The sequence below is a fragment of the Gossypium hirsutum genome, chromosome A06 (genome assembly GCF_007990345.1).
Source record: "Gossypium hirsutum isolate 1008001.06 chromosome A06, Gossypium_hirsutum_v2.1, whole genome shotgun sequence".
Classification (NCBI taxonomy): domain Eukaryota; kingdom Viridiplantae; phylum Streptophyta; class Magnoliopsida; order Malvales; family Malvaceae; genus Gossypium; species Gossypium hirsutum.
The window spans coordinates 117,552,689-117,573,602 of NC_053429.1; the positions used below are offsets into that span (position 1 = coordinate 117,552,689).

Below are 20,914 nucleotides of genomic sequence, written 5' to 3' on the forward strand. Positions count from 1 at the left end.
TTCAAATAAAATCTGGTTTCTAATAAAGATTGAATCAGGCTGATCATGTTTTGCCCATGCCAATTCACACCAAACCCACCATGAAAGATGCATTGCTTCAAAAAAATAACTGAAACTATTGACGAGTTCTCATCATTACAAAGTCCATCAATCCTGCACTAACTTTTCTTAATCACAATCTCATAAACTCTGGAAAAATGCTTTTCTTGAGTTCTCAACAGAGTTTTTGCACTTCTTCCCAAGTAAGATGGCAAAGCATAATCAATAAGTCAATAAGATGAGTTACCCGAAAATATCGGTTCAACATCAGAGAACTACAGACAATTGATCCTCCTGCACAGACATTAATCTCCTAAACCTAACACAGATACAAATGATGTCTCCTACACATAAGTTACTAACCAGCCACAAGCTAAATCTGCGTAATGAGTCTTCTCTCATGCAACAATAAACTTTCCCATGGTTTACTCATCTCTTTTGTCTTTTAGACTCCACCTGGAAAAAGATCATAAATATGAGAAGTAGAGGCATAACCTCAAAACACATTAGAGTTTCCTAAGCTAAGTATAAAGATAAAAGGATTTTTCCGGTTATATGCAGTGACATTTTTACATCTAAAATTTCCCTCTTCATAGCCAAAAGTAATGCTAGTCTTAAAAACGTAAAAAAATGGAAATGATAATCATGTACACTGCTCGATATAGGCACAAAACCAATCAATAAATCAGAGGCGTGTATAGGTATGATTCAACATTCATAGCATGAGATATCATAGGCAGTCGAACCATATATATCAACGATGGCTAGGAATCGTAACTAGCAAGATAAAAGTGTTGGTTAAGGAAATGTATGTACATTGATTACCGTCCCCTAAAATAGCCAGGAAATAATCAGTAAGCAACGATGATAGCGACACCTAATGAAGAACTTGTAAGCTACTACCGAATACAGTATGCTCAGTGAAATAAACATGTTGATATAGTGAAATATAAACCAAAGTAAGTTTTCGTATTATGCAAGAAATCAAGGACTCTTATCACTGCTCAAAGTAACTTCTACGAGTTAGTATTTGTAAATTATTATTGGAACTACAATACGCCAATACCGTTTTCGTGCTACATTTAGTTCGATGCATGATTTGCGCATGATGAAAATTCCTGTTAATTTCTCCTTACTTTCTAATCTTCCCATAGGAAACCAGAAATTGAACCGGCAAGTTGTGTATTAGAGGATTAGCAAATAGCAATCGGCCTTGATCACGAGAAAATGGTTGAAAATTGGCCCTACCTTTGCATCAGATACTGGTGATGCATGAAATCCATTCTGAAATTGTTTGAAATCATCCTCGGAACATTCAAAACAGACAAAGTGTTCCAACATTTCTGCTTCTTCAATTGTCATGCCTACACAAGCAGGATGATACCTACAAGAATGGTAAGGAGAAAATTACAGCAACCTTACAAATTTATCAGGCATGTAGCACCCGGAAATCATATAAGGAAACATAAACACCATACCAATCCTTGCAACCCTCACATTGAACCATAAGATCATCAGGATTGTAGGGCATCTCACATTTGCAGTACCTTCAAAAGAGAAAAGCCCAGGGGCACCAAGGAATAAATGCTTTATATTTGAACAAGTCATAGTAGTCCTCGTATTTCACAAACCAACAAGTCATACTACTCACACAGCAACTCGATCAGGTGTAAAGGCTCCGGTAGCAGCTTTATATTCAAATCTACAATAGTAGTCCTCAGCCCCAACATTCTCAAGCTTAGTGTAGTTCTTGAAAGAATGAACAATGCACTTCCCTTCAACGGTTTGAGCACTCTGCACATCATAGTGGTCAGACAAAAACAGCTCCTTTGCTCCATGGAATTGCCTCCTTCCTCCAAGTGATTCCTCAGGACGGTAATACCATCGCACTCGAACCTTGAAGTTGTTCCTGTTATCTGATTCGATTTTCTCAACCCGGGCCACATAGGGGGGCTTACCGATATCAGAAGGACGCATCAGAACACAATCCCCTACTGCAAAAACATCACAAGCAACATCACTTAACACCCACTTAATTGCATATACATTAATGTTAACATGGAGTTATAGATGCATTGAACGATCCCAAGGTGCAAAGCCACCACCTTAACATCTTTCAACACGAATGTCTTTGCATCCATTAAACCCATCAACAAAGGGTTGACTCCTTAACCATCATAACCGACGTTAGCCAACATATTTGAAAATTTCATATTGACAAAAACGAAATGCCAAGATTCAACAACTTTTTAAGGGCATATAAGTAAGATGTAGGCGTATATATACAAATAAACCATTTACCTACCTCTAACAACTTTGTTGGTGCCTCTAATGGTGTAAGAATGGAGGTCCTTCTTCCCTGCTTTGAGCTTGGGTGCAGAGACCCCTGGTTTAGTTTTTGCCATGGAAGCTAGGGTTTGAACACTGTTGAAGACTAGAGGTTTAGAGGAAAGCTGCAATCTTGAGGTTCAAAAAGTGAAACTGCTAAGTCTTCAAGAATTAAAGGAAGAAATACAAAGTTCTAAGTTGCCCTCATGGGAGAGAGATGGAGTAAAGACAAGCCAGACAAGAAGGAAGGACACTATCTAGAGACTGTACAATGAAGAGATTGTGATTTTATTATAACGATGAGGATAAGTTAAAAGTGTATTTTTGTTGTAATCATTCTGAATGTTCCAATGAAAACAAGTGCATGCTTGCTGTTAGAGTTCCAATAATATTGTCTTTAGCTTACGCTTAATTACATATTCCAACTTCACCTTTCATCAGTGCCATCGCATTTCATTTCCAACCCATTTTTTTTTCTGTAATTAATACTTCACTGCTGGGCTCCAGCTTTGAGACTTGGAAATTGGCATGCTGAGTTCACTCGGAGTCACACTCACTCACGCTTTACAGCTTCAGTCAATGGGCATTGCCAGCAAATGAGGCCCATAATCTTAGAGATTTCAGCATAGTTGATGCTTGCTAGTTACTCCTATGATTAAATTTGTCTCTATCTGTTTGTTAGGTCAAATTCTGCTATTAGCCCCCGTACTTTGTGTAAATTATAGATTTAGTACCTATATTTTTATTTGATCAATTTTAGTCCCGTATTGAATTTTAAAATTTTAATCGTGACCCAGTGGTAACAGTTAAATATGTTTGCTTAAATTATGTTATTAGTATTATATTATGCGTAAAGTTACAGATTTAGTCTACATTCACCAATTGAATCATTCTTAGTTGCTATATTATTTGAATTTCAAAATTTTAGTTTTAATACAAATGACGGTCATTAAATCTATTAATTAATTTTTTGTGAGTAATTTGTGAAAATAACAAACATATATAGCATTACACATGTGATAATATATTTGACAAATCAAATTTTAAAAATAACAGAACTTGACTTATTGAATTTAATAGTTATCATTTGGTTAGGGCTAGAATTTTCAAATTCTAAAAGTACATCAACTAAATCAACAACTTACATAAAGTACATGGTCTAATAGTAGAATTTAACCTTTTATTAATTAAAATTTATTATGAATAAAATTTTTAAAAATATAAGGTCAACTCTATGTAACAATATGCTATAAAAGCATTTCGTTATAACAATCAAGTTTCTAACCGAATCGACTTTTTATGTTTTATTTTAACGTTCTATAATAAATTTTCACTTATAACAGTAAAACCATAGTTATGAAGTATATTCTTTATTAAATTAATTCTATATAACAATATATTGTCTAAAATTTTAGTAAAATTATAGCTATCTCGTATAAGCAAGCCTATTAATTATAATTTATTAATAAAAATTATCTTAATTAAAATATTTCAATAAAATGTTTGAATTTCACATGGAAAACCTATTAATCATATTTTATTAAATGAAAATAAACTTCAATTAGTGGAGCTAAATATATCGATTCAATAAACTTATAAATTGATTACTTGAATTTGATGACTCATACTAATTTTTTTGAATGGTAGATAACTCGTACTAATTAATTGAATTTGTTCGTTTTATGAACTTCGTAATTAATCATATAAATAAATGTAAAATAATATATATATATATATATATAAAATCAAAAAACACGTACAGCTGTTATATGAAAATTTACAAAATTATCTCTCTATAATAACTATCTCTCTATAATAAGTAAAATTTTGACATACAAATGAAAATTTGCTATCGAGAGGGTTGACCGTACTAAAATTTTTTTCAACAAAATTATTTTTAGAATTTATATCGTATAAAACTTAATTAATTAAAGTATTTAAATGTTATTGTGGCATTTTTATTGAGAAAAAACGAAGTAATTATGAATTGATGCTTCTATATACATAGTACAAGCAAGTGATAATGATTCGATTTAGATTAATTTGGAATAGAATTGTCAATTTCCATACAGTAATTTGGTTTTGCATTTCATCAAGTTGTTAATTATTTTATTTTATATAATATAAAATAATTTTTATTTTTATATTATAATGAATTTAAAAATAATTACAAATTAAATAAAAGGTAAAATTCAATTCAATTAAGATAATTGCGGTGTTTTACCCGTGAACCACGAACCAAATACATTTACGAATTTGTCAGCCCTAGCAAAACCATGTTCCAAGAAGGAAATTTACCATACATTTGGGGAGAAGGTAACAAACCACCTCTGGTTTTGGCTCAACAAAAATGAATATACATCCAGCCATGCCAAATTATTTGGGTTCTCATTTCTTTCTGCTGCTTCTACGTTCAAGAGGATACTAACAGAAGATAAAACACACAATTGCAATTCAGCGGTTGATCGGAGTGCGCATTCGCTCCACAATCCTGTCAACAGCATCACGGGACATCACTAACGTATCGTGCAGCAGGATGCTATACACATTCAAGCCCTACAATGTCACACACAAACAACTTATTAAGGCAATCACACAACATGATTTGAGTCCCTACGACAGTACGTAACAAACAAATACAAGGAGCACTGGAATAATTTTAAATCTAAAGCTATCATGATGACGGTTATAATAAGCTTATAAGATGGTGTTTCACTCATCATTCATGACAAAGGCGAGCCAGTAGTTTGACTATATTATAGTAATTAACAATGGAAACACTGTGTTATTACTATTAACACAACTTACAATTGATGGCAAGACATTGACATAAAGTGGATTTTGGGTAGCTAGCTTCAAATTCTCATTTATGGGGCCACCATCCACCAGCAGTACTTTCTTGGTATTCTCCAATTGATTTACATAGTTCACAATATTTTTGGTCTTACGTGGAGGGGCCTCCAAATCCTCGAAGACATGAAGCTGTTAAATTGTGCCATAGTCATCAGTAGGTTTTAGTACTCAATGAGGCCTGAATAACTTTGTTTGGCATAAGTAAAGTTCTAATTCTAAGCCCGTTTATACACAAGCCAGATGATACCTGTTACCTTCCCTTCAGCAGCACGAGCAGATAGTGCAATCTTCAGTCCAAGACGTCGAACCTTCTTTTTCAACTTAATAGCATGACTTCTTGGCTTAGGGCCATGCATGGTAGAACCACCTCAAAACTGTTATCAATCCCTTGTATTTGATTATAGGTCATAGAAGGCTAATATGAAACTTATTAAAATCAAAGAGCAGACAAATGAATCACCTGGGGACCACGCAGAGTTCCATGCCTTGCTCGACCAAGACCCTTTTGTTGCCAAGGCTTTCTTCCTGTCCCACTAACCTCACTAATAGTTTTTGTTGAATGTGTTCCCTGTTGACCGTTCAATTGTCACTAAACTTCATACGTAACAGACCTAATGCACTGTTAGAAAATTTGTTAAAACAGCATGTTTAGAAATAGGAGAACAGAAAGGAAAGAAGCTAAGAAACTATAAGTTCAAAAACCCATGAGGAATAAACTAAAGAATTTCACAATAACTCCATGAAGGCCATAGAAGTGTGTTCTTCAAGAATCCAAAAGGAAGGATGACACGGCACCTGTTATCGTTTTGCAAGCTGCCATAATATAACACGATGGATGATATCCTTTCTAATAGGCACATTAAAAACATCACCAGGCAAAACCATGAATCCCTTGCCTTCATCATGAAAATTTGTCACGGGAATTACTAGGTCTTCAAAAAGTCCTGCAACATAATACATTAATTCAATAGAACACTGCAGCTAATTTTAAAAACTTAACGATTGTTAGAATTGAATAACCCGAATTCCTATTTAAATAAAATACAGTGGTAAAATAAAATAAAAGTAAAATTCATATAGAACTACACTTCTTTTATTTTATTTTAGAATAAGGTTTTTTAAACCTTATTAAACTTTATCTATTTGATATTAATTAGAATAAGGTGTTTCAATCTTACTACACTCTTATTAGAATATGGTTTTACAAGCCTATAAATAGACATAGTCTACTCCTCTTGTGATAATTTGAATTCAACATAGTGAATTTTCTTCTCCTCTGCCTGTAGTTTTTTATCAAAAGGGTTTTCACGTAAAAATCTGCGTGTTCTTTAATTTTTCTTTCTCTTTTCTTTGCAATATATATTATCATTACCAACATTCTATTTTTTTACAAATTGGTATCCGAGCTTCCGGGTTGCTCATCTCAATCACGATAATGGCGTCTTTGAAGTATGAAATTCCGCTGTTGGATCGCAACACTAGATTCACGTTGTGGCAGATAAAGATGTAGACAGTTCTTGCATAGATGGACTTAGAGGAAGCCCGCTTGGGGTAGATAAGATGCCTTCGACATTGACGGAGGAAGAGAAGAAGTGTAAGGATCGAAAGGCGTTAACACAGTTACATCTGCATTTGTTTAACGAAATTTTGCAGGATGTGATGAAGGAGAAGACCGCCGCTGGATTATGGAAGAGGCTGGAACAAATATGTATGTCGAAAACTTTAACCAACAAGCTACATATGAAGATGTTTATTTTTTGGAGGAAGGTGCGCCTGGGCATGAACACTTAACAGTGTTTAAAGAAATTCTCTCAAACTTGGAAGCCATAGAGGTTCAATATGATAAGGAAGATCTAGGGTTGATTCTACTTTATTTGTTGCCCTCGTCTTATTCAACCTTTAGAGGCATGATTTTATATAACCGTGAGTTTCTCACAGTTGATGAGGTTTATGATTCTTTGACCTCGTATGATAAGATGAAGCATTTTATGGTTAAATTCAACTCTTAAAGAGAGGGACTCATTGTTCGTGGGAGACAAGATCGGAATGCTGATGATGATGTGGAAGGACAAAGGAACGAAATTGTTGCAGTAAATTAAAGGTAGATCGAAGTCTTAAAATAGAGGTGAAACTTGTAACTTCTGTAAGAAGAAAGGGCACATTAAATCTAAGTGCTATAAGCTACAGAAAAAGATCAAAAGGAAGGTTGCGAATCAAAAGGGAAAACAACAAGAAAATTTCGGTGAAGCTGATGTTGTAGAATACTAGCGATGATGAACTTTTAGTTGCTTCTGTCAACAATTCTAAAGTGAGCGATGAGTGGATCCTTAATTCGGGTTGCACCTTCCATATGAGTCCCAATCAAGATTGGTTTACAACTTACAAAACAATGTCTGAAGGTGTTGTTTTGATGGGAAATAATGCTTCGTGTAAAATCACAGGTGTTGAAACAATTAAAGTTAAGATGTTTGATGGAGTTTTCAGAACATTTAGTGACATATGACATGTTTCAGAATTGAAAAGAAATTTAATTTCATTGAGTACTCTTGATTCAAAAGGGTACAAATACACAGCTGAAAATGGGGTTTTGAAGATTTTCAAAGGTTCCCTCGTTATGATGAAAGGGCACAGAAAGACTGCCAAGTTATATGTTCTGCAGGGTTCTACTATTACTGGTGATGCAACTGTCGTTTCCTCTTCCTTGTCAGATGATGATATTACTAAACTTTAGCATATGAGCCCAAGGTATATGAGTGAGAATGACATGACAGAATTAAGAAAAAAAAGAGCTTTTTGATAGGTAAGGAATTTGCAAACTGAAGTTCTGTGAGCATTGCGTTTTTGGGAAGCAAAAGAGAGTTCGATTCACCAGAGAAACCCATAACATGAAGGGAATGTTAGAGTATATTTATTCTAATATGTAGGGGCCATCTAGAGTGCCTTCGAGAGGTGGAGCTAATTATATACTAACTTTTACTGATAATTTTTCCAAAAAAGTTTGGGCGTTCTTTCTGAAGTAGAAAAGCGATGTGTTTTCCGCATTTAAGTCTTGAAAAACTATGATTGAGAAAAAATGGGGAAAAAAATAAAATACCTCTGCACAGACAATGACTTAGACTTCTGTTCTGATGAGTTTAATAAACTGTGCTAGTCAGAAGGGATCATGAGACACTTGACAGTTCATCATACTCCACAGCAAAACGACATTGCAGAACAAATGAACAGAACGATCATGGAGAAGGTTCGATGTATGTTGTCAAATGCCAACTTACCAAAGTTGTTTTAGGCCGAAGTAGCCTCTACTGCATGTTTTTTGATCAACTGATCTCCATCCATTTCCATTGAGAAAAAAGACTCCATAAGAGGTATAGTCTGGTAATCCTGCTGACTATTCTGATTTAAAGATCTTTCGGTGTCTTGCGTATGCTCATGTTGATAATGGAAAATTGAAACCGAGATCCATTAAATGTGTTTTTCTTGGTTATAAAGCTGGTATAAAAGGGTATAAGTTATGGTATCCTAAAAATAGAAAAGTTGCGATTAGCAGAGATATTATTTTTGATGAAACTACTATGTTACCTAACTTATCTCTTAAAGACTCTTCCAAAAAAGAAAATCAAAAGCAGTTGAAGCATTAGATTAATTCAGAATCTACAACAGAGCTGACTCCTCAAGCAAGTACAAAAATTCAGAATAGAGTTGCTTCTTCACCACAATACTCTATCGCCAAAAATAGAACTAAAGAGAAATTAAACCTCCAAAGAAGTATGCCGAGGCTAATCTAGTTGCTTATGCTTTAAATGTGGCTGAAGATATAGATGCAAACCAAGAGCCATCTAATTCTTCTGATGCAGTTACATGTGAAGACTCAAAAAAGTGGATGTTTGCTATGCAATAGGAGAATCACTCCATAAAAATAGAATATGGGATCTTGTGAAACTTCCTAAAGGTAAAAAGGCTGTTCGTTGTAAATGGGTGTTTAAAAAGAAAGAAGGGACTTTGGGAGTTGAAGAACCTAGATTTAAAGGAAGGCTTGTTGAAAAAGGTTATCGTTAAATTCTAGAAATGGACTTCACAAATATGTTTTCCCTAGTTGTGAAGCATAATTCAATTCGAGCTTTACTTGGTATTGTGGCCATGCATGATTTGGAGCTTGAGAAGTTAGATGTAAAAACTTTATTTTTTCATGGAGAACTTGAGGAGGATATTTACATGCATCAACCAAAGGGTTTTACAGTATCAGAAAAAGATGACTATGTTTGTTTGCTAAAAAAGTCCCTTTACGGTTTGAAACAGTCACTAAGACAGTGGTACAAGAGGTTTGATTTCTTTATGACTTCTCATGATTTCAAAAGAAATAGCCTTGACAGTTGTATTTACTTTAAAAAAACAGTGATGGTTCTTTTGTGTATCTATTCCTTTATGTTGATGACATGTTGATAGCAGCGAAAGATAAATGAGAGATAAGTAAGGTCAAAGCCCAACTACGTGAAGAATTTGAGATGAAAGATTTAGGACTAGCAAAAAAGATACTTGGTATGGAGATTCATAGAGATAGAAAATAAAGTAAATTGTACCTAAGTTAGAAGGGTCTATTTCAGACTTTCATCGGCTTTGTCTCCACAATCAAATGATGAGATTGAGTACATGTCACATGTTCCATACTGTAATGTAATGGGATCTCTCATGTATTCTATAGTTTGTTCACATCCAGATTTATCATATACAGTCAGTGCAGTTAGCAGATACATGCCGAATCCCGGTAAAGAACATTGGAAAGCAATACAGTGGATTTTAAGATACTTACAAGGTATTACTGATGTTTGCTTACAGTTTGGAAGAACTAGACATGGAGTTATTGAGTATGTTAATGCTGATTTGGCTGGAGACCTTGATAGAAGAAGATCTCTCACAGGTTATGTCTTTACAATCGGAGGTTGTGCAATTAGTTGGAAAGCCGCTTCGCAAACTATAGTCGCTTTTTCTACCACTGAAGCTGAGCACATGATGATTACTGATGCTTGTAAAGAAGCCATTTGGTTAAAAGGAATCTTTAGTTAACTCAATGAAGACCTTCAAATTAGTACAGTATTTTGTAACAGTTAGAGTGCCATCTTTCTTACAAAAAATAAAATGTTTCATGAGAGAAAAAAAACACGTTGATGTTCACTATCATTTTGTTCCTGATATTATTACTCGTGGTGATATTGTTATGAGCAAAATTAGTACTCATGAAAATCTTGCAAATATGATGACTAAGCCACTTCCTATAACCACATTTGAGCATTGATTAGGCTTGGTTGGTGTTTATTGTGGAAGTTAAACCCTTAAAGAGTTTTATGGAAGAGGTGGAGAACTTGTTCGTTGAGAGTTCGCAATGAAAAGCTTGTTCATTGAGAATTTGTGTCAAGGTGGAAATTGATAGAATTGAGTGACCCGAATCCTTATTTAAATAAAATACAGTGGTAAAATAAAATAAAAGTAAGATCCATATAGAACTACACTTCTTTTATTTTATTTTAGAATAAGGTTTTTTAAACCTTATTAAACTCCATCTATTTGATACTGATTAGAATAAGGTGTTTCAATCTTACTACACTCTTATTAGAATACGGTTTTACAAGCCTATAAATAGACATAGTCTACTCCTCTTGCGATCATTCGAATTCGACATAGTGAATTTTTTTCTCCTCTACCTGTGGTTTTTCCCCGAAAGGTTTTCCACGTGAAAATCTATGTGTTCTTTAATTTTTCTTTCTCTTTTCTTTACGATATATATTGTTATTACCGACATTCTATTTTTTTACAATAATACTGACCTATCCCTCCTATTACTAAAATGCTTATAAGCTGATCTTAGTCTAACAAGCATGAGATGCCAAATGGAAGGCAATATAAATGACTATGGAGACTCAGACTCAAAAGTTGGCATCTTTAAAGACAATTTCTCGAGGCAAGTTTAACCACATAAGGCAATTTAAAAAAAAAGAAGAAGAAGAAGTGATCCAGTAAAAATTGTAGGTCACCATCTGTCAATCTGTAGAACATTTAGAAAGCTAAGGAGAATACCACTAAGGTTTCCAAAATCCAACCAAAGCAAATTGGTTTCAAACTACTACAAAGGAAAGTGCAACTACTTACGAGTATCACTTTTTCAAAAGCAAATAGTACATACAAGAATACAGTTTCATATTTTTCCCATACTTATAGTACGCTCTGGTGGTAGTACAGTGTTTGAAGACAGTAAATTGGATGGAAAAGCACATCCGCTTGAATGAAGAGTCAAAATTGTAGTTGAAAAACTTCGGCAAGCAAAGGGACCATCCTACATCAAATATTAGTAGTATAGGTTAAATACAAAGAACGACCGAGATAGAGAAGAAAACAATAGGCTAGCATGTTAAACACATTAACAACATGCGACATTACTAGACCAAAAACGCAAACTAGAAGGGAGCAGTAACAGAATGAAACAAAGAAATCTTACAATGTATATTACGAGTATTCTGGCACCTCCGGTAGATGCAGAAATAATAAGCTTATTATAATATATCCTTATCCATCCTTTCTAAATTAACCATGAACTGTACTTAAAATAGTTGAACCATTAACTAGTTCACTAGAACAACCTCTTTTCTAAAATTGGTTCCCTGTCATATTAGATAGATTCTGTGTAAGATACATTCAAGGAAAAAAAAACAAAATGACAACAAACCTTGTAAAAGCTAAAATATTCTACAATAAGTAAGTCATCTACCGAAATACGACCACTAGAGTCTGGTTAGAAAGCAAAAAAAAGGTATGTCAAGTACTGCAATCACAAATAAGCAAACGAACAATATTTTCACGTTAGTATATTTTTCTTACCCGAAGCATGACATGAACGAGATGTGACAATTGCAGAATTGCTTAGCCCCAAGGCATACAATGATCCAAAAGAACGTATAATCCTTCTTGAGATATCAAACCATAGTCCTAAAAACCAGAAACTACTTATTCAATAGCAGTAAGAACAAAGTCACCTGTTCATCCACACCTCAAGCTTCTCACGGTTAAAAACTTATCCTGAGACTAAAGATCATAAATTCAGCGAAATATTTTAATAATATATTTATAAACCCAATTCAAACTTCTGCATCTAATATTATGAGCACGAAGTATTTGATAAAATTTCATATATAATGAGCTTAAAATAAGCTAAAAGAATAACCAAAAAAGAATACAAAATAGTTTCCCCTGAAAAGCTGAGAAGCTACAAATACAATAGAACCTAAATGAGTTGGAATTCAACTCAGTTGCTAATTGAATCATTACTTATCTTAAGAATAAACTTAATAAATTAATAGAGTAGAAACAAAGCTTCTTTTTAGTGTTCGGAGTTAGGGATTACGTTAAGAGAATCATCTTGGTGCACATTAGCTGGCTTTTGGCACGCAAGAGTTCTTTTGGTTCGTTGTTGTTTCTTCTTGATTTGGGAGGGGGTTGGTTTAATTTTCTTCATTTTCTTATTGATCTTGTGTTATTTTTGCTTTTTGGCTTTGATTTTGTGTTATGTTCTATTCACAAGCTCTGGATTGAAGGAAGCTTTTCGATTCGTCTTCTGAGTAAAGTTTGGAGTTTTTCCACTGAAAGTCCATGGTGGTTTTGTTACTGTCAATCCTCCAGCTGCGGTGTTTGATGAAGGGATTTGGAGGTGGCAGCACTCGCTTGTGGCTCAATTTCTTGGGTGGCCTATTAATTTTGGTTCTCTGTAGAAGTTGGTCGATATACTTTGGAGTAAACAATGGGCTATTGAAGTCAATATGGTAGGTGAAAATCTTTTTATTTTTCAATTTTCTTCTTCTGTTGCTCGAGATTGGGTTCTAAATTATAGCCCTTGGCACATCCAGGCCAAGTCGATGGTGCTGAGAAAGTGAGAGCCTAATCTCCAGAGATTGGATTTCTCCCTTGATAGTATGCCAATTTGGGTTCAGTTAAGTCAAGTCATTTTAGAGCTTTTTACTCAAAAAGGGCTTAGCTACATTGCAAGTGCACTTGGTACTCCCTTTTATACGGATAATATCACAACTTTGCAACGTCTTATTTATACGAAGGCGTGTGTTGAAATTTCTGTTGATTTTGAACTCCCTCGTTTTATTAATGTTGAATTGTGTGATGGTTCTTTTGTTTCTATTGGATTTGAAGTACCATAACTGCTGATGTGTTGTTTACAGTGTCGACCTTTCAGTCATTTTGGTAAGCACTATTCTAAGAAGAATGAGGTAAAAGTTTGGAGAGTTAAGCCAGATGATGCTATAACACCCTTAACCCGTATCCGTCACTGAAATAGGGTTACGAGGCATTACCGAACTCATACACTAGCATTTATACAAAATCGAGTCATAAATTTGCATTCCAAATCAAAAATTTTGAAATTTTACCATAAAGTCCCTAATATGGGCCTACAGGGCCCATTACATGCTTTAGAAGTGATTTGGAACTAAACTGGTAACTTTGGAAAACTTTGAAAAAAATTTCTTGAAGTTAGGGGCACACGCCCATGTGGCCAGCCCGTGGGCAGTTCTGACTTGCAATTTCTTAAGCAACAAAGGGGCACACGGCCTGGGCACACACCCATGTGGCTAGGCCATGTGGTAAACTGATTTTTCACCATTTTTAAGCCATTTTCACACGATTTTGACACACAACCATGCTTGAAACTCGTGTCATTCACACGACCAAGACACACGGTCGTGTCTTTTGCCCATGTACTATCCTGACTTCACCTTCAAGGATGCAGGGGACACACGATCTATCAACATGCCTGTGTGCAAGCCGTGTGTCTTACACGGTCTGATCACATGCCCGTATGACATGCCGTGTGGACTCAAAATGAACCTTATAGTTCAAATTTACCAACCCTGCACACCTTGAATAGCAATCAATTTAAAATACAATCTTTCAACCAGTCCAAAACATGATTAAACATATCTAATACACACTAAAACCACTAGTACAACAATTTATCATATGTATTTTATTTATAAGAACTATTGAAATTAGATCAAAATAAACTATATTATATCATACACTTTACATTATGAGCCAATTATCAACATTCTTTATTAATATCTTTTATACATAAAATAACATCAAAACAACCTAGGTACATGCCATTCTTTAGGTTAAGAAACATCACCAAGTATTTGAGTTCAGGAGTTGGCTTGGATGCTGAAACGTTAGTTACGTTTGTACCTAACCTGCACGTGAAAACAAACCGTACGCTGAGTATACACTCAGTGGTATTTTTATAAACCAATACTTAATTTATGTATTTATACTTAAACTATAGAATCCAATAAATAAACACATCATAAGCATTCAATTAATTGTCTTCATTTCATAATAACATTTAACATTAGAATCAAAACCAGTAAAATATTCAATTCAGTCAGTATCATTTATCAATAAAATCATATTCAGTAAGAAAAATACAATTTCATTCAGTATCTTTTAGTGTTCAGTACAGTAGTTTACCCCTATTAACATAACTCGGACATGGACTGATATACGGATCCAACCCACACATCGAGATAATATTCAGTGGTTCATTGGCCAACAGTAACAATAACAGTAGCGGTACACAGAGTACCTCATTGGAACGAATCTGAAACAGTAACAGTAATAGTAACAGTAGCAGTAAGGCGACACTTATAGTGTCTCATCGACACAAAGTCGGAATATCCCTGAACACTTCCAATCCTATGGCATGCCAACTATATCCGACTAGCCCGACACTGTTAATAGGGTTTTCATTTTACTTTCAAATTTTCGTATAACAGTTATTACATTTCAAATTTAACAATACTTACCTTTAATTTGCTTACCAAACATAATAAAGTAATATATACAACATTTAATTTAAAAGCTTAGTTTATAGAAATACAAATTGTAGTTCTCGAGTTTATTCGTTATCTTTGCTCACTTTCTCTTTTCCCTTCTTTGATGACGTTCCCGGTACTACGCTAGCAATTAAGCTTCAAACCTCAAAACCCTATTTTTCCTTTCTTTTTCTTTCCTTTCTATTTCGTTTTCATTCTCTGTTCTTTCTTTTTCTATTTTGTTTCTTTTATTTATTTTAACTATTTTATTATATTATTATAATAATATATTATTATATATATTAAATATCTTATACTTAAAATATAAGTAAATACATATATATTTTACATTTGTATAAATAAAATTCTTAAAATGTATTAATTTATACCACACATTTGTCCCTTTTCTGATTTATTTACTAATTTAGTCCTTCACTTTTCTTTAGTCTATAATTAAACTTTTACCCTATATTCAATCTAGTCCTTTCACTAATTTAGCCTTAATTCAAGCTAATTTTCTTAGCCAAAAATCCAATTAATCATACTACTAACTTCGTAAATATTTCTAATAAATATTTACGAATTCATCTTATAGAAATGGTAACCCAGAAATACATTTTTCCGATACTCATAAACTTTGGGTCATTACAGATGCAAACATTGCTCAAATTTCTGTTCCTAAAAAATCTGTTGTGGTTTGAAATGAAAGTGCTCCTAGTGGTGGTGCAGCTTTGACTTTAACTTTTGAAGTCTCCTCTAAGGGTAAAGTTGTGGTTGTGGAACTTTTCCCTACTCTTAAATCGAAGTATGTTTTTCTTGTGGGATCTAATAATAGATTTGAGGCTTTAGGTGTTAAGCTTGTGGATTCTAATGATGTTGTTACTAATGATATTGATGTTGAGCAAGATGTTGATGATGATAATGAAACTGAACAACTTGATTTTTTTCCTCGGAAACCTAGGTTGGCCTCACTGGCAGTAGCTCCTCTTGTGAGATCTTTGATAGCTACAAAGTAAGAGAACCTTGACAAAGGTAAGAAGAAGATAAATAATTCTCCTACTAAAGGGCGAGGAAAAAGAGGTGGTAAAGGAGGTACACGTTCTCTTCGTGTTCCATGATTATTCTCTTTTGGAATATTAGGGGGTTTAATAATCCTCTAAAGTAAAAACTTGTAGTTGATAGGTTAGTTAGATTGAAGATTGATGTTTGTTGTTTGTTGGAAACTAGAGTTAAGTGGAATAATGCTTTGGTTATTTTGGGGAAGTATTTTTAGGGATGGTACTTTGTTTGCAATTATGACCATGTTAATAGTAGAACTTTGCTTATTTGGAAGAGTGCTTGTATTGTGGATGTGTTGTATGTCTTTGGTCAATATATTACATGCAGTGTGCAAGTGCAAAATCATAAAGTCTTTTTTTCAGCTATTTATGCTTGTAATGATGGTGTTTCTCGTCGAGAGCGATGGTCTCACTTGTGTTCTATGAGTGGCCATGTTGGTGATGCTCCATGGTTGTTAGGTGGTGACTTTAATGTCAAGCTTCCGCCTTAGGAAAGTTCTTTTTTTCAATAATTCTCAGTCTTTTACTTTGATATGAAAGATTTTCAAGCTCTGGTTAGGGAGATTGAAATACTTGGTCATGCTTATTTTGGTCCTGTTTTCACTTGGTCTAATAATCAATTGAATAGGCCGATTGTGAAGAAGCTTGACAGTGTTCTTGTTAATGCAACTTGGTTGCAGTTTTTGCCTCATTCAAGGGTTGAGTTTGCTGCTCTTGGTTGTTCGAATCATTTTCCTTCTATTGTTTGGTTAGATTGACCTGTGTAATCCTTGCCAAAGCCTTTTCGGTTCTTTAATTTTTGGGTTAAGCATGATAGGTTTTTGTAGCTTGTTACTGAATCTTGGTAGCCTACTATGGTAGGTGATCCTATGTTGAAGTTTTTTACCAAGCTTAAGAGACTTAAGCTTGTCTTGAAGATGCTCAACATTAAGGCTTTTGGTAATATTTTTACTCGAGTTAAGGCTAAGGCTGAAGAGCTGGAGAGCCTGCAACTTGCTTTGTTGCGAGATGATCTAGTTAGAAATGGTCATACTGATTAGGTGAGAGCTGATCTTTTGGTTTTGCAAGAGGCTGAAGCATGTTTTTATCGATAAAAACCTCGAGTGTAGTGGATCAAGGAGGGGGATCAATGCACTAAATCTCTTTCTTAGTACTGTTGTAGTTAAGAGGAATAAGCACACTGTTACTTCCCTTTTTTTTTGCAGCTAGTAATTGGTTAGAATCTTTTGATTAAATTTCTGTAGAGATTTTGGGGTTTTATCAAAATCTTCTTTGTGTAGTTGATTCCAATGTTGTTGAATGCCTAGATTCTTTGTTTCAAGAGTTACTTCCTAAATTGTCTAGTGATACTCATCATGTGTTGGCTATCTCTATTACCAATGAGGAGATAAAGACAACTATTTTTGGGCAGGGGAATCAGAAAGCCTCTGGTCCTAACAATTTCACAACTTTCTTCTTTAAATCTGCATAGGGTATAGTGGTGCCTGATTTTCTTGAGGTTGTCCAGTACTTTTTTACGTCCTCCACTCTTTTAACTGCCTTTAATGCTACTTCAATTTCCTTGATTCCCAAGTGTGATAATCCTAGCTATGTAAAGGATTTTCAATCTATTTCTTATTGTAGTATAGTTTATTACTGCATAATCAAGGTTTTGGTTAATAGAATGACTCATTTTCTGCCTGCTTTAATTTCTAATATTCAGAGTGCCTTTGTTAGAGGGTATAGTATCACTAATAATACCATTTTAGCTCATGAGCTAATACGAGGGTATGGTAGAAGACATATTTCTCTTAGATGTGCCTTGAAGGTTGATATTCAAAAGGTGTTTTATTATTTGCACTAATGCTTTTTGCTTTCAGTACTTAGAGCTCAAGGCTTTCCTTAAAAGTTCTTTAAGTGATTGAAGTTTATTTAACTACTCATCGGTTCTTTGTCTCCCTTAATGGAAGCCTTGTGGGGTTCTTTCGAAGGAGGAAAGGTATTCAGTAGAGAGATCCTCTGTCTCCTTACCTCTTTATGCTTGCAATGGATGTGTTGTCCAGGTTATTGGATGTTGCTGCCATAAATGCTCTCTTCAAGTATCATTCTAAGTGTCTTCGAGTGCGGTTGACTAATCTAATATTTGTCGATAATCTTCTTGTTTTTCTTAGGGCACTGCTAATTCGGTGGCTAGTGTTTATTGTGTTCTTCAGTAGTTTTACTTACTTTCTGGGTTACAACTCAATATCTCCAAAAGTGAATTGTTTGTTGTTGGGGCGCCTCAAGAGGAGTTGACTCTCATGACTACTTGCATAGGGTTTAAAGCTGGTAGGCTATTAGTGAGGTACCTTGGTGTTCCTCTTATTTCTCAGAAGTTGTCTTAGTCTGACTGTGTTGCTTTAACTAATAGGACTCTGGACAGGATTCAAGGGTGGTCTGCTAAGCACTTGAGTTATGCTGGTAGACTGCAACTCATTAAGGTTGTGATCTTTAGTGTGCAAGCCTCTTGGAGTCGTCAATTTCTAATGCCTCAGAGTGTTTTTAAGAAGGTCTATAAATATTGTCTTAGCTTCTTTTGGAAATAAAAGGTTGGCTCGAGTCGAGGGGCTCGTGTTTGTTGGAAGGCGATTTGTTTACCTAAATCTAAGGGGGGTTTGAGGCTAAAAAAATGTGGTAGAATGGAATCAAACTAGTATTTTGTAGCTTATTCGTGCCTTGCCTGCAGGAGAGAGGTCTCTTTGAATCGCTTGGGTTAGTGAATATGTGTTAAAGGGTAGAAGTTTTCTAGATGTGGCTCTTACTTCAATGAATAACTAGAATTGGCGAAGGATGCTTAAGTTGAAGCCTTTGGTTGCAATCACTTCTTAACAGTTTGCTAATGCTAAAGAAAGTACTTCTCGATTATGGGAGGCAATTAGACCTCATGGTATGAAGGTGGAATGGCACCATTTCCTATGGTTCCTTTTGCATATTTCCAAACATTCTCTTCTTGCTTGGATGATCATTCTTAATAGACTCCCAACCTGGGATCGTTTGATTGCTTTTCGGATTTTGGTTGATACTTGTTGCTTTTTCTGCATGGATGCTGCAGAGAGATGTGATCACATTTTCTTTGAATGTAGTTTTTCAAGGAAGGTGTGGCAGTCAGTTTTGCACCTTTGCTCCATTCATGGCTATATTGAAACTTAAAATGAAAGTCCTTGCTTGTTGCTATACTCAAGCTTGCTTGGAGTGCATATTTGTATGTTATAAGGGGACAAAGAAACAAGAGGTATTTTGGGGCATCTTTCTTGACTGAAATGTTGTCTTGGTGCAGATTGAAGAGATTGTGTGGGCTTGTTTAGGAGGAAGACCAATCAATAGAACTAATCCTGTTAATGCTTCACTTTGTGTTTTTTCGGGTATCATTGGTTAATTTGTTTGTATAGCTTAAAGTTACTGTACAATATTTTTTTTTCTTTTGTAGTAGTTTAACTGCATTCTTAGATTAATGAATTTCACCATTCTTCCAAAAAAAAACTTAATAAATTCTTAATCTAATATAGGAACAATCAAATAAAATGCTAACTGAAACGAGAACATACCATGAAAATGGATGAGGAGGGAACCAAACTGAAGAAATAAGCACAGAGAATGTTGTCTGTGGGATGGGGCGTCGATTTTTTAGAATAGAGGCAAAGTGGGTTTAACAAGTGGTCTTAAAAATAGAATAGCAAAAAACCCATCACACTTGCCGCTCGTCTTTGCATGTTTTATTTTTTGTTAAAATATGTTCTAAGTCCTTGTTTTAAACTTCATACCTTTAGAATTTAATCCCTTATTTATTTATTTATTTAAAGGAATTTGTTCCCTTTTCTTTTTTGGATTTTAAATTTATTTTTTTACATGGCTATCAATTTTTTTAATTTCAAAATGTCATATCAATATATTTAATAAAAAAATTTAACTTTATTAATAATTTTACTTGAATTCTAAAATCTAATAAGTAGAGTGACTAAATTCCTAAAAATAAAAATAAATAAACTAAATTCCAAAACAAATTTCTTATTTCTAGTGCTTAGGGTCAAACAGAATTGTGTGTTAGGCTTTACTTAGAATCCCCAATGATACTATAGTATTTGATTTAGGCTGCCAATCAACTGAACTTTTATTTAGATGAAGCTATTACTTACAACGAAAGATGAGTTAGTTAATATTTAAAATCAACTATTATTAATCGATTTAATAGAAATTCTAAAATATTTTACTATTAATAGAATCAAACTTTTTCGCGAAAATAATTAACTGAAACAAACTAACTTCGATTAATTCAATTGATCGTTGGGTCCATTCTATTATAATTTTATTTTTATATAAAATATAATATTTATTATTAATTTTAACTAATCAGTTAATAATAAATTGCTTTCAAACCAAATTAATATATAACCGATATTTAAAAAAAATTAAATGATTTTGATAAGACTAATTTCAGAGATAGACTGATTTATTGAACTAATATTGTCCATTTAAGACTGATTTATTGAACTAATATTGTCCATTTAATTAATTTAATTTTAATCAAATTATACACACCCCTAAAAGCTATTGAAGTGGACAATAAATAAATGGTTAAAGTCCACTAACCCAATTTATAAAGATGTAATTTATAGCTTTTTTGAAATATCAATTTATTCATTAGGTTTAGTAATTTAGTATAGTTTAAATTATGTTTTGCTTATCAAACTTGAAAAAAAATATTATATGAACACTAACATTATCGATTTGTTATGTTATAGTCATTAACTTGTTAACTCT

The 20,914-nt window shown here is 34.0% G+C and overlaps 1 protein-coding gene and 1 pseudogene across 1 annotated transcript; both read right to left on the bottom strand.

Moving 5' to 3' along the window:
- Window positions 1–92: 92 nt before the first annotated feature.
- LOC107962018 (chromatin remodeling protein EBS) lies at window positions 93–2,989 on the bottom strand. Its single transcript, XM_016898229.2, has 5 exons — window positions 2,345–2,989; window positions 1,691–2,033; window positions 1,518–1,586; window positions 1,288–1,423; window positions 93–495 (listed from the first exon to the last, which is right to left on the bottom strand). Exons 1-5 carry the CDS (start codon window positions 2,442–2,444, stop codon window positions 469–471), a joined length of 675 nt encoding a protein of 224 aa, XP_016753718.1. The 5' UTR covers window positions 2,445–2,989; the 3' UTR covers window positions 93–468.
- Window positions 2,990–4,546: 1,557 nt separating this feature from the next.
- On the bottom strand, window positions 4,547–12,721 carry LOC107963112 (50S ribosomal protein L4-like; annotated as a pseudogene).
- Between the last annotated feature and the right edge of the window lie 8,193 nt (window positions 12,722–20,914).